Below are 15,529 nucleotides of genomic sequence, written 5' to 3'. Positions count from 1 at the left end.
CGTTACTGAAAGAAATTAAAAGTGTTGTTCAGAAGCTGTGAAGCGACGATGTTCTATTTATGTCAGGTTTAAAGATTTATTAATGTAAGTATATTAAATTAATATAGTGACATAAGATGGAAAATTTGCCATTATATATTTGTCCAGAAAATTTTTTCGCCTTGTAAATAGTTGATTTCTTCACTCCTTACATCCTCAAGAGTCTCACATGTATTCCTTACTATATTCTCATCACTCACCAGCTTATGAAATGAAAGTCGTAAGTCGTCTAACCTTTGATGGCTGTGTTAGTACAGACTCCAAAACAACGCCATTGTCAAGTTCGTTTTGCCGTGAGAGTACTGATTAAGAAATAAGCGCTGGCGAATATCATGTTTTGAGAACTTTACTAATATGATCTAAACTGTCACAACTCTATTACCTCGACATGGGCTGATGAAAGCATTTCGTTTTAAAATAATTATTGTTGGCTGAGGAAAACATTATAACAGTTATTTTATATAATTCGTAATTTCTCTTCTCTGCTATCTGTGAACTCCTCACTTTATTTATCATAACTCATTCACAGACACAGCCAAATCGGCACCCGTACTGAAATTGTGTTCCTGAAACAAAAGCTGCTGCAGCTGCTGTATAGCCCTGTCGCGTTTCCCTCCAAGGCGATTCACTCCCTCCGGATAGGGGAATAGAGTGCACATCGCACAGAGACAGTTGCACAATGTGCAGGGTTTTGGCATGCCTGAATGAAACAATAGTCTTATAACTTCTACATGCAATTTGAAATTGTCTTAGGCTTACAAACAATTTGGGTACTCAGAATTCTTACCGGAAAGGGAAAGACTCTGCGACTAGAAGCCAGGGCAAATGCGCCTGTATGGCGGTAGCGAAGCTGAAGACCACGAAGAGCGTGATGGGCACCCACGTGACGACAGGCTCCACAGCCAGGAGCGCATGAAGGCCGAGGAAGAAGCAGCACAAGGCACAGACGGCCGTGCTGGAGAGCCCCAACTTCCTCTTGCCTAGGGTACTCACGACACCGATCAGAAACACACTACCCAGGAATGCCGCTGCAGCCACGATCGCCTGAAAGTTCAATCTCAGACATCGTACAACGCTTCCTTCTATAACTGGGAAGAATAAACCTGAGCCAAAAACGGAGAAGACGTCATCTTGGTTCTATTGCACATACCAAAGTTGGCTCAGGTCTTGCGTTCCGAGCTGTAGCCTACTTACGCCTAGACGTAGTTACTCTATTTATTTGTCTATGGTAGTTACAATGCTAGTCGTTTTTTGTGAGGTTTGGGAGTTCAAACTCGACCTATGTAGATGGATTTTAAAGGGCACTGAAATCCTTAGCATGGCTTCCTCCGGGAAAAAGGTAATACTGTGGGTTGTGTCATAGATTTACGGCACGTGAAAGTACTTGTGTCTGACCGAGAACATCAGGCAAAATTTCTAACCCACATTGAATTTCGTTACTCAATAACCTCTGTAGTTGAAAGCGTCGTGAAGAAAAATACTATTGCAAGTAGGGCTACTTGTAGTCTAATTAATATTATTCACATTCAGACATCGTACGACGGAACTTTTTTAAAGTAAGTTATTTTACGACGCTTTATCAACATATTAGGTTATTCAGCGTCTGAATGAGATGAAGGTGATAATGCCGGTGAAATGAGTCCGGGTTCCAGCACCGAAAGTTACCCAGCATTTGCTCATACTAAACGTGTTACAAGGTGTCCGGCACCATTTATGACAAATAAAATAAAAGACCTGATGATCGACAGGGATGCCGCTTACAGAAAATATAGACGGGATAAAACTGATGACAACCTGCGAAATTACAAACGACTAAGAAATATGACGAATCAAGAAATACGAAATATCAAACTGAAATATATGCAGGGACTAATTGGGTCAAATGTAAACACTAGGGACATGTGGAAAAATATTGACTTAATGGAATTTGGAAATACAAAAGGACAGACACAACAAATCAGCACCTCATTAGAACGCCTCAATGAACATTTCACTATTTCGCCAACTAACAATACTGACCATAACACACAGCGACAGACAATGGCAGAACCTCAGGTAGTTGACCCACTCAGAGACAGATTTTACTTTTCATACGTTACGCCTATTGACGTGAAGAAAGCTCTTAAACGCAACAAATCCAAAACGACAGATTCTGACGACATTAGTATCGCAATGATAAACAAACTTATTGACGGAATCCTACCAACACTGACACACATTTTCAACGCTTCGCTGACGACATCCATTTTTCCTAAAGCTTGGAAGAATGCCTTTATGCGCCCTATACCCAAAGTTAAAACGCCGACTACCCCCAACGACTATCGACCTATTAGTATTCTACCTACCTTATCCAAGGCGTTAGAGAGGATAGTACACAAACAACTCATTGACTACCTAAACAGATATGAACTCTTGGACACACATCAGTCAGGTTTCAGGACACGACACAGTACAGCGACTGCACTGTTGGAAGTAACGGAAGACATCCGAAAAGCTATGGACGAACGTAAAATTACAATACTGACACTACTAGACTTCAGTAAAGCGTTTGACACTGTAAATATCGACTTACTGACGAGAAAATTACGATCACTCCAACTATCAGAAAGCACTGTTTCTTGGTTCTCCTCTTATCTCAGCGAACGTCAGCAGTGTGTTTCCATTGGAAGTCTAACTTCCTCATGGCGTATCGTTCATTCTGGAATCCCACAGAAATCTGTTCTATCACCACTGCTGTTCACTATTTACGTAAATGACATCCCCTCGTCTCTACAGCACTGTAAGCATCACCTCTACGCAGACGACTTACAAATCTATATCCATACAACCCCTGACTCACTCAATGACGCAATACAAAATCTTAACGAGGACCTTGAATCTATATCTACATGGGCCAGAAAGTTTGGTTTGACTCTCAATGCAAGAAAATCACAAGCAATCCTAGTGGGACATCAACGTCTATTATGCAATATTACTCCTGCTCTTCCAGTCAAGTTAAACGACACAATAATCTCTTTTGCTTCCTATGTTAAAAATCTTGGAGTTTACTTTGATACGCATTTAAACTGGAATAACCAAGTAACTCATATTACCAAAAAAGTGCTTTCCATACTACATTCCTTAAACAGCATTCGAAAATTCCTTCCGCTATCACCCAAGAAAATACTAGTGGAAACACTAGTAATGCCCCACGTCGATTATTGTGATTTTCTACTGATTGACCTCAATGTCAACCAGTCGCAAAAATTACAGCGTGTTAATAATTCTTGTGTTCGCTTCGTCTGCGATGTCCGTCGCGCTGACCACATTACCCCATCCTTCCAAACTCTAAACTGGCTACGACTTAACGAACGTAGAAATTTTCATTCTCTTGTTCTCCTTTTCCAAGTCCTTCACATTTCTACACCTACCTACCTTGCCTCCCGTTTCAGTTACCTGTCATCATATCATAATCTCTTCACACGCACGCAAAATAGCCGCATACTAGCCATACCAACACATAAGACATCATCGTATTCATCATCATGCACAATCTCGCTCTCGCGCCTGTGGGATACCCTACCCAGTGACATCAGAGACTGTCGGAATTTAGTAGCGTTCGAAAGAAAGCTTATTAAGCACTTTCTTACTGCGTAGAGTAGGTTTAATTTGTACTTAATCAATAAAAGAAATGCTTCTCTCTTCTTAACTTTTACAATAAACGGTCTTGCTTTTATTAATCAGTTAATCGTTTAGTACTTTGGTTTTTATTGTATCTGTAAATTTAATATTAATTGTAATTATAATTGTAATTGTATTCTTAATATTGTAGTTGTAATCCCCTGGTAGAGGGGAAGAGAAGGCCTGATGGCCTTATCTCTACCAGGTTAAATAAATAAATAAATAAATAAATAAATAAATAAATAAATAAATAAATAAATAAATATTGGGTTGGGGAAAACCCTGGAAAAAACCTCAACCAGGTAACTTTTCCCGACCGGGAATCGAACCTGAGCCACCTGGTTTCGCGGCCAGACGCGCTAACCAACAACGGAACTTAATTAAGCAAAATGTATCATGGTTTTCATGAATATAGAAGTACGTAATAAAATTGACGTAAAGCTATTGTGGTGCTGTAAACATCGATATTTCATCCCTCGCTATGCCTAGGCCTGTATGCATTATAAACTATATCACTTTCAATATTTTATATTTATTAGGTAATATTCATGAGAAAAACCAGAAAATAGTCTTTTTTCACTGCGGCTTCAATAGATGTGATGTAGATTACTATTATCCGGGGCCAGAACGAAGTCAATAGAATTGGTCATTGCGAAAAGGGATTGTCCACGATTTTTTTTTTTTATTTTTTTTTTTAGAAGTTCACTTTGTGCCATATTCGGTCCCTTGGAAGGTCATGCCATCTATTCCACAAGAAAACAGATAATTTAACCCTTTAACTCTGCATAAAGACTCTTGTGCGTCGGACAGTCATTGTGGGAACGGTTCATCTCAGGTAGATGTTTGTTTCAAATGTTAGGGATTAATTATCGAATTAAAAGACGCACATTTGAACGACGACACAAAACAAGCCGTCACAGCAGAATTACTTGTTCATAAAATACGGGCCAAAATAAGTTTAATTTGCATATTACAAGCATTGAATTCATTTTTGTGTTATTTCATTATGTAAAGCTTGTAAAAAGTGGAGCTTCTTGTAAAAGACATCAACAAGAATAGATCCATACGCAGAATTTTGCCAAATTGTTTACAATTTATATTAAAGGTATTTTAAATTTTGCATATCATTAATATTATTGTTATGTGCGGTATATTTATTAGCCTACTATTGTTTAGTCCAACGTTTCTCAAACTATGGTCCGCGGACCACCTGTGGTCCTCGCGTCCTGCCCTTGTGGTCCTTAAAAAAAAGACAGAAGAAAAAATAAGATTAAAACGAATTGCACATCACACTATAGCAGAAAATCTCAGAGTTTCAAAATGACACATGGCAATTGCCTTTCACTTTTTCTCCCAGTACTAATATTTTATGAAATTTCTTACCCTACCCACTCTTCCCACTCTACTCTCAGCAACAAAAGAGGGATTTAAAGAACTATGAACGTTGTGTTTCTCGCCATCTTTTCCCTGCATATCTGGCGCAAGGCCTGTAACCCAGCCAGGGACCACCCGAATTCATAACAGGGGACCAAAGTACCGAACCTTTTCATGTATTGATGACTTTCTTAATAGTTTTGCCGACACCCAGTCTGCACATTGAAATGGGCATATACTGTACGTCGTACATCAATAATACAACTTGTCAAATTGCATCTTAACTTGTTGAAAATCAGGCATGTTTCTGTAATAATTTTATTTGTTTTTACGATATAAGAAATTTTAGACTCCGTCTATTTTAAAATCCAACAGGTTTATTTCCTACACTTGCGTATTTCGTCTCTAAGTGCCGTTTCAATTTCGCGGGTTTCATACACTCGTTTGAAAGCACTTCGTAACAAACAACGCACCGAGGTTTTGGCTCACTCTCATTGCCACACCAAGTAAATCCAAGTTCCAAATAACTCTTGTTATATTTACGAAAGTATTTTTTCTTTGAATAGCTACCACTAGGACTAGATATTTCTTTAATGGCACTATCATTATTATATTTATTCATACACAGCTTCTGAACTGCTATTGGCACTGCCTAAATGAAGAGTATCATCATGTTCCTTTCTTTCAAAGATCGGGATCGAAGCCAGTTTTCCATTATTTATAATGGCCACTATTTAACCGAGACATGGACAACTACTAACGTGTACCACATAAGAAGGATTTCAAACAATTAATTGCTAACAGGCAAGCGATGAATCAACAATGCATGGAATTTGTTATAAGTTACTTGTGATTGCCTACAAAAATATAATTACAAAAGCATTATAATTAATTAATTCTGGTATTAAATTATGCTATAAGAATGATAAATTTGCTATTGAAGGGAACAAGAGTAAGGTGGTCCGAGGAACTGTTCTGATTTTAAAAAGTGGTCCCCACTTAAAAAAAAAAAGTTTGAGAAACACTGGTTTAGTCAACTGTCCGAAGACAAGTCTGAAGTGATACCAGAAGGCACCACTTGTGAGGCAACGAACTAAGAAGGGAAACTGATAAGGCGAAGGAAGACTGGATGAAAGAGTTAATGTAAAGAAGTAGAGGGTTTGGAGAGAAAAGGAAGATATGATTTAATGTACTGCGCAGTAAAATGTCTGGATTTCACAAATAAGAACAGAAAATCCATGTGGTTGATAGAAGACGAAATAGGAAATGAAATAACAGACACACAAGGAATACTGAACGCATGGACAAAATATGTAGAAGAGTTATATGAGACAGGAAATCGTCCAGATAAGTTAGCCGTGGAAGACGAAGCAACCATATCAGAAGACGAAAAATTATTTTCTATTTTAAGAGAAGAAGTTGAACTAGCGCTTAGGGAAATGAAGAATGAAAAAGGAACAGGAGTTGATGGAATCACCATTGTATTAGTAAAATGCTTGAGTGAAGACAAGAAGGAAATTCTATCATTATGCAACGAAATATGTGAGAAAGGCGAAAGGTCTGAAGATTTTACGCAGACGGTCTTGCTGTCCATACCGAAGAAAAATAATGCCAAGAAATGTAATGAGTTCAGGACTATATGCTTGATATCGCGCTCGTAGAAGATTCTCTTGCGAATACTAAATCGACGTTTGTATTCTAAGGTGGAAGAACAGTTAGAAGAAGAGCAATTTGGAGTCAGGAAAGGAAAAGGTACAAGGGATGTAATCGGACTACTATGAACAATTGAAAGATATCTAGAGAAGAATAAAGAAGTATATATAGTATTTGTGGACTTAGAAAAGGCGTTTCACAGAGTGGAATGGGACAAGCTGATGAACATCCTGAAGAAAATAGGTGTGGATTGGAAAGACAGGAGACTGTTCAGTAACCTTTATATGAAATAACGAGTCAAAGTCAGGATAGGAGAAGAAACGTCTGAAGGAAGTGAAATAGGGAGAGGAGTAAGACAAGGATGCCCTTTATCATCTACCCTGTTCAACATCTACTTGGAGGATTTGGTGAAGAACCGTTTTCAGAACATGGGAGGGGTAAAAGTAGGAGAAAGAAATTAAAGTGCATAAGATTTGCTGATGATATAGCATAGTTAACAGAAGAGTAGACGATACTATTGGATTTGCTACTGGAGCTAAATGACAGCTGTGAGCATTATGGTATGAAGATAAATGCAAGCAAGACGAAGACCATGATTTTCGGAAGAAAAATAAGGAAAGTAAACTTGCGAATTCTAAATGAGGCAGTGGAGCAAGTAAGCAGCTTAAAATACTTGGGATCTACTGTAAGCAGTAAAATGAGCTGCAGTCAAAAGAAGGATAACAATGGCAAAGGAAGCTTTTAATAGAAAAAGGAACATCTTCAGCGGACCTCTGGAAAAAGAACTAAGAAAGAGACTAGTGAAGTGCTTTGTGTGGAGTGTGCCCTTGTATGCAGCAGCAACATGGACATTACGACGAAGAGAAGAGAAGCGAATATGAGAATTTGAAATGTGGATATGAAGAAGAATGGAGCGTGTGAAATGGACAGACAGAATAAGAAACGAAACTGTGTTGGAAAGAGTGGGTGAAGAAAGAATGATGCTGAAATTGATCACAAAGAGAAAAAGGGAACTGAATGATGCACTAGAAGAAATGGTGAATGGGAGAAGAGTTCGGGGCAGAAGAAGGTATCAAATGATAAACAACAAAAAGTAATGTGGATCATATGCGGAGACTAAGAGGAAGGCAGAAAATAGAAAAGATTGGAGAATGCTGGGTTTGAGTGAAAGACTTATGTATGTATTATTATTCATTCTCTGTAGGCATGCATAGCTAATTTCGAGCTTTCTTTTGTATCTTCAGTCATTGACACATCTATGAAATAAATTTTCTGCTGTTGTTACTGTAGTTTCCGAGGTTGATTTTTTAGTATGTGGGATGCAAAATGGACCATCTGTGCCTAAGTACTTCTGTAATTGTCTACGCCCTCAGAAATAAGGAGAACTGATAGGATTTTTGTTTAGAATCTTCTAATTAAGGAAAAGAATACTTTTACGAAAAAAAAAAAAGACGCCAAATATTTTTTACCGTTTTTACAAACTAGGTTTAAGAAGCTTGAAAACTTAGTGTTAGGCCATTCTTTAGCTATAATTTGATTTAGTAGAGTGAGCATGAGATGGGTTTGGTGTAAATATTAGAAAAACTAATTTTCTTGTTTCTTTGCTTGTTCTTTCAAATATTAGATATTTGACGCATTGCAATTTCTATGTTTTCTGTCCAATTCTTCTTTTTCTAGGATTGTATGTAATTCATTTCGTCCTGTATGATAGGACTATAATATTACTTCAATATATGAGCCGTTCAGAGCAAAAGTGGTGTAAGTCAAATTTATTACTTTTTGAATACAGTCACTTGTAGTATTAGTGTTGTACAACTACACGGAGACAAGATAAAATTATTTACTTTGAAAGTTGTAGTTATCTAACATATTTTTATCTAATAATGTGCCTTTGTTTTAAAAATTATTAATATTTTATGTAAATATCTGTGACTTTTTTTACTTACACCATTTTTGTAATTAACATTTTTCCAACAATGTTTTTTTCCTGACTTGCACCATATTTACAGGTAACTCAAAATCACTATGCATTTTAAATAATAAAAATATACACAAGATGTAGCTTACAAACATGTTAATAATCTAGAATTAATTTTTTTAGTACAATTATCTACTATTAAATCACACAAAACATGACAGTTGAACAAACTGGGTATTAATTTTGTTCAGTAAAATGAAAGTTCAATTTTGTGGTTAAGAAGATTCAGTCAGCTCTCCACTCTCATCGAGGTCTTACACCACTTTTGCAATTAACATTTTTCCAACCGTGTTTGTTTCCTGACTTGCACCATATTTACAGGTAACACAAAATCACTATGCATTTTAAATAATAAAAATATACACATGATGTAGCTGTACAAACATGTTAATAATCTAGAATTTTTTTTTTTTTTTGTAGAATTATCTATCATAACTGAATTAAATCACACAAAACATGACAGTTGAACAAACTGGGTATTCATTTTGTTCAGTAAAATGAAAGTTCAATTTTGTGGTTGAGAAGATTCAGTCAGCTCTACACTCTCATCGAGGTCTCCAACAACACACTCCAAAGTTCCTAACTCATCAGCATCTGGTGTAGTTTTCAGACTTGTGAAGAACTCATGATGTACAGGAGGTATGAAAGGAAGTAGGTCGAGTATATCCCTCTTCTTTTGAGCTGTTACTGGTGTGCATACTTTGAAAAGCTGTCTCTGCTTTAGGGCTGGAAATGGCTGATGATCACATTTAGCTAGTGGTAGAGTTAATTTGTGAAAATCCATGTCACAATTTAGGCTTTCCTTATAGAGCATTGTGTGTGGACTTTCACTTGTGAATCTTATCCACTGTATTTTTAGTCAGTTTACTGAAGAACCTGCTTCATTTTTTCCTTCCTTATCAGTGCTTTCTGGTCCACACCTGTGGAGTAACGGCTAGCACGTCTGGCCGCGAAACTAGGTGGCCCGGGTTCGATTCCCGGTCGAGGCAACTTACCTGGTTGAGGTTTTTTCCGGGGTTTTCCCTCAACCCAATATGATCAAATGATGGGTAACTTTCGGTGCTGGACCCCGGACTCAGTTCACCGTCATTATCACCTTCATCTCATTCAACCTAAGCTGTTGATAAAGCGTCGTAAAATAACCTAGTAAAAAAATCAGTGCTTTCTGAAGCTGTACTGTAGATTTGAAGTCACCTTGTGTCATTGTATGAACATGAAACTTGTTCCTCCTTCGAGCTGTGCGAATGGTTACATACAAGTTTGATGGGACAAAGCGAACTTTATTCCTTGCAGCCTGTTCAATGTTGCCAAATTCTGAATCATTTATCATGTAAGAATGACCAGATACAAAAAATTTATGGTCAATCACAGAAATAGAATTGTTAGGATCCACTACTATATTCATCCAAGTTAATGCTAACTTGATATTTCGATTTTGTCCCTTACAAGTATCGCTGCATGCAATAAGATGTTTTTTGCCAACGGCATTATTTCGAATATGAACTGCCAAGCAGAATGCTACCTCATTATTTCGAATATGAACTGCCAAGCAGAATGCTACCTCCTGAGGTCCTCTTGGTGCAACAGTTTCATTCCAGACATACATTGTAGCTTTATTAGATTCGAAATCATGTATTCCCAAATTGTAACAATATAGGTTTCTTTTATAATATGCAACTGATATAGTAAGAGTAGGGAAGGGCAATCCTTTTTGCAGATCAAAATAAATAAGACAATACTCCTTCCTCTGACTTGTTTGCGCCAATATTGCATCATCTTTCATAGCCTGCCTTGCTGACTCTGCTTTTCTGAGATGTAGTTCATGCTCTACTCTCAACAAATTTTTTTCACATTCTTGAGCAACTTCTAATTTTAGCTTGAATTTGTCACACAGCTGACAAATATCTTTCAGCAGTACATGAAAGCATAAATTTTCCTTTGTGAAAACATTTCGATTAACCGTTTCACTTACCGGATTTATTTTGTTGTCTTTGCAGTGTCCTACATAAAGATTATACATTTTCTTTACGTTTAAACTTGTTTGTTTCACAGATGTTATTTAGTTAGATTTTTAGAATTTAGAGTTTAGAGACGATCTGATTCTGCAGTTCTCGACATAACACTTAAATTATGAGTTTTATGCAAAGAATATTTCCACTATAAAATATTTATTTGTGAAAAATGCTTAGTACAGTAGACTGACAAATGCTAGGAGAATATCTCGCGGCCCAGTATAATTGATGCCAGGACCCGGTAGCGAGCCGCGGCCCGGCGATTGAGAAACATTGCAGTAAATGGAGATTTTTGTGACTTAAAAATCACAAAATCACTGTCTACTGTGAACTGTATGTTATGCTTTATATTGGAGTATCGTGAGAACGTCCCCACTTCTTTGCCAAAATGAATTCAATATGGAAATAATATCGAAGAAAATAATGCTTATACATGGTTTATTGGCCATGATGATAGGTAAAGGATTATAGATATCTCGTCAAACATATGTGCTTCAACAGCCTGATGCAAGACTACTCGAATGCAGACAGCTGTTTTAGTGCCTGAGCCTTACTTTCAATATAATATAGACTTGTGGCTCTCATGAATATCGTATATAATTTAATATGTAGATTAACAGTAAATATTGATTTTGCACTAATTAGGCCTTTTTTTTCTTCAGAATTACTATATTGTTTATAAATTACGTTGAATTTTCTTTAGGAACAAAGTAGAGTACAGACAGGCCTGTATTTAAATGTCCTTCAACGGCGAGAACCTTCAGTTATTTTCACACATATTTCAATAACGCTAACAATTTAAGAGTTACTATCTTAAGTATCCCTAAAGTTAGTGAGCTCTGTTTGTGATGGCATAACTTACCGAACTCCACTTGGGATCCATCGGAGAATGGAACCGATGGAGAACCTCCACCAAGAAGGGCTTGACGGATATCATCCCTCCCATGCTGGAGAAAGTGAAGAACAGAAGTGTCAGCACCAACGGACGGAGAGTTTCTGGCTCCAGAAGAAGTCGTATCATGGACATTGATCGCGACCACTTGCTTCTTCGCCTATGATGTGGAATGACATCCAGAACCTCTGGGCTGCCGAGTGTCTGCAACTGGGTGGATTTGGATGCATATACCGCAGACTTAAGCGTCACGTTCTCGTGGTAACACAGCAGTTCCTCCAGCTCCTTACGCACGGCACTTGGCTCGACCCATCCGCGCAGCCAGCACAAAGCTGCTTCTGCGTCGTTTTTTCTGTCTTGCGCAATCAGCCATATTGGAGAGTCAGGAATCTGTTGGATTATACATAACACCTACATCGGATAATATACAGTAGGCGCTACATCTTATTCTCAAAATGTTCTTCCGTTTTCTTATTTATTACACCGTTCTGCATTTCAAAACTTATTTTCTGTTGTTTTCAATCTGATAGGCGATTCTAAACGGAGTTTTTGTGCTGAATTCGAAAATAATCTCCATTTTGCCCTATCACGTCAGATTTTTAGACAATTCATGAATAACCAGAAATGAAATTATAGCTTTGTGAAACGTCATAAAAATTATTTTCAACAAGAATTCTGTGAGAAAAGCTAGGCCACAATTTGTTGTTTGCACTAATTAATCATTAATTAATATTAATTAATAATTATAAACACTTTCATAATCTTACCTCAATATTGCACTTCAAATTTTCTCCTCTTTGACCTCCTCGCATGTTGTTCAGAGCAGTCCCTTTTTAACATCCAGCAATAGTCCGCAGTGTTTCCATTATGAAGCAAAGCACCTTTAAGACTTTTCTGAGAAGAATCTATGAAGAACCTCCACTCTTTGGAATTATAGTTTATCTTATAAAATTTTAAGACGGCAAGGAAATCTTGGCAATACACTAAATTTTCTTCTTCAGCAAAAAAAGGGACAGGTTCCTTCTCATGATGCCTGTACCATGAAAAATATGTACCTTCAGCCAATACTTTCTTTTCTTTTAACCTAGAACCTAATAGTTCTGCTGATTCTTTAGGCAAATTTAAATCCGTTACCAAATCATTAAGCTCATTTTGATTAAAACATCTATCATCGCCAGTACTGTCTGGTTCATAAGTATGATCCACTGGAGATTCAGTTTCAGTGCTACTGGATGCAGATGGCAATGTATCTGATTCAGGGTGTACCGGAACAGGAATATCGGTACCTTGAGGTACGGGCCGAATGGCAGAGGGAATGCTAGGATATAGAATATCTTTCTTGTTTTTAGCAGTATGTCCAACAACCTTAAATACACAAAAATAACAATCGTCTCCATGATTTGTAGGTTCCCTCCAAGTCATAGGGATACCAAAGGACAATCATTTCCTTTTTCCAATTTTTCAACTCCTCAACTCTTCAGCACAACTACGACACACTTTATGGGGGCACCAGGATTTGTCCTGGTCTCCTAACTTAATGCCAAAATATTGAAAGTAAGTATTATTTACAAAAGCTGTTGTATTCTGTCTCTGTTTTACCAACGTTTATGTCCCACATATATAGCAAAACAAATTTGGATCATTTACACAACCACGTTTCGACATTTCTATGAAACAACACTATTAAGTTGTACTCTCGCATAAAAATGAGAACTCACACACTTCACTTTTACACGACAACCAACAACACAAAACTGAACCTCTAATTTTAAACAACTTTTAAAAAGGGATAAGTTTATTATCTCAGTAAGGAAATCTGTAGCCTCATAAGCTGGATTGCATTGAGTGAGTGAGTGAGTGAGTGAGTGAGTGAGTAAGTAAGTAAGTAAATAAATAAATAAATAAATAAATAAATAAATAAATAAATAAATAAATAAATAAATAAATATGTATATATACGGGGACCTTCTGTCATTTCTCTAATTCATTGTTAGTTTTAATAGCAATCTCTAAGAGTAAATATTTCCTTCATAATTTTTTATGGCCTGAGACACTAAACATTTCAACTTCCTGTTTATAGATAACGTTGGTTGCAGACAGATAAAAATCTCCAAGAATAAACAACGGATGTCTTAACCTCAGTTCATTTTAAGGCGGAGGATACAATTTTGTACATCCCTCATGGGCGGATATAATTAGTAGATTTTAATAAATATCAAATACAAACATAATCAAATATATTATGTCACGTTTTCAGTAATAAATTTTAAATTATTAGCTATCGTGCCCTTTTAACAAATGAAAAGCACACTGTAATATTACTATATTACGAAAAGTATTGAAAACATAAAATTTTTAATTGTAAAAAAATTCTGACGTGTTACGCGAAAACGGATTTCAGTTTTGCAATCAGTGTGAAATTGTGGTTCAGAAACGCTCATTTATTTCAAAACAACAAAATCCATGCAGAACGGTGTTATTTATACGAGTTACTTGAATTTATTACCTTCAATCAAAGAACTAAAAAAAAGAAGACGTCAGGCTAGAAAATGAGTAGAAAGACAAGGAGTAAGATGGAAAGAAAGTGAAGGACTGAAAAGAAGGGAAAGAGGAATAAAGGAGCAGGAAGAGAAAAAAATAGAAGGTGAAAGACTTAAGGGAAGAGAAGAGGAAAGGGAGAAAATAGAGAGATGAATGTGAAAAATAAAAGGAGAAGGAAGAATGGAAAAGAGAAGAAGCAAGAGAAAGAAAACTAGCAAATGAAAAACTGAAAAAGAGAAGAAAGAAAGGTGAAAGATTAGGAGAAAGAAGAGAATGATGGAGATGAGAGAGAAGAAGGAAGAGTAGAAAAGAGGAGGAAAAGCAGAGAAGTGAGAAGAAATAAGGAAAAGGGGAGGAGAATGAGAAAGAGCAGGAAAAAAGGGAGCAGAGAGTCAGAGAAAGAAGGGAGGATAGTTGAGAGGAAGAAAAATAAAGTGGAGAAGGGAAAGGAAAAGGAGGTTGTAGAGGAAGTTTTGGAAGACTGGGAAGAAGATGAAAAAAATACGAGAGGAGAAAGAAGAAGAAGAATACTAGGAAATGTAGGAAGGGGAAAAAGAGATAAGTACAGAAAGAAAGAGAATGTAAAGGATCAGAAATCAGAAACAAAAAGAGGGGGTAGAAAAAAGAGAAGACAAAATGATTACGAGACAGATGAAGGAAGAAAAATAAAAGGAAGGGTAAAAGTTGAAAGACAAAGAGGGGTAAGAAGGAAAGGAATGTGGGAGAAGAGGAGAAACGAGAGGAAGAAGAAGAAATTGCTTTGTATTGGAATGTTAAAATATGTTCAGTAGGCCTATTTTTGGAAATGTGTTGATTTTAAACTATCATCTGAGAAATATTTCGTGCAGTTAAGATTTCTACGACTCAGTCTCACCTGGCTGATGAGGATGATGGTGATAATAGGCGCAGCCACGCAGACAGCGGCAGTAGTCCTCCAGTGCATGATGCTGCCGAGCATGAGCACCAGGAACATGCCGAACTGGTAGAACAGGGCTGCAACCAAGCCAGCACAACTGCAGGACTCTGTTGGTTCCTACATCACTTGTGTCTTTGCAATTTAAATAAGTTGAACAACTTTCCATCCTGACACAAATTACCAAATTATCTGAGAACTCACAAGATGCCTCCGGGTCTGAACACTCGAACACAGATAAAACCTGGCTCATCTTATTAATTTGAGGGTTCTGAGTCTCGTGGTAATAGTCATGTCACGTCAACAGCTTAGCCTGCAGCGCCATCTGAATAAAAATCAATGGCACCTTCCGTTTGTTTTGAATGAATTTGAAATTCGGATCAAAGTGGCTTTATTTACAAATTCTCGTCTGGAGTACTCTCTCTTAGAAAGCAAAATATCAACTGTATCTAATGGCCAGTCACTAA

General features: G+C 37.1%; 2 protein-coding genes across 2 annotated transcripts in view; both read right to left on the bottom strand.

Annotated features, from left to right (window-relative positions):
* The window catches only part of LOC138705581 (facilitated trehalose transporter Tret1-like), a 69,579-nt gene extending 54,376 nt beyond the window's left edge, over positions 1 to 15,203 (bottom strand). The window contains exons 1-3 of the mRNA XM_069834184.1: positions 15,024 to 15,203; positions 11,579 to 11,998; positions 827 to 1,083 (exon numbers count right to left, since the gene is read on the bottom strand). Of these exons, the coding sequence (XP_069690285.1) occupies positions 827 to 1,083; positions 11,579 to 11,998; positions 15,024 to 15,122 (776 nt within the window). The 5' untranslated portion in view covers positions 15,123 to 15,203. The remainder of the gene's footprint in view (positions 1 to 826; positions 1,084 to 11,578; positions 11,999 to 15,023) is intronic.
* The window catches only part of LOC138705947 (facilitated trehalose transporter Tret1-like), a 256,949-nt gene that overhangs the window by 8,967 nt on the left and 232,453 nt on the right, over positions 1 to 15,529 (bottom strand). The window lies entirely within an intron of this gene.

This window comes from Periplaneta americana, chromosome 9 (assembly GCF_040183065.1).
Source record: "Periplaneta americana isolate PAMFEO1 chromosome 9, P.americana_PAMFEO1_priV1, whole genome shotgun sequence".
Taxonomy (NCBI): domain Eukaryota; kingdom Metazoa; phylum Arthropoda; class Insecta; order Blattodea; family Blattidae; genus Periplaneta; species Periplaneta americana.
Note: the sequence above shows the minus strand (reverse complement) of the source record. Positions and strands in the feature narration are given on the sequence as shown.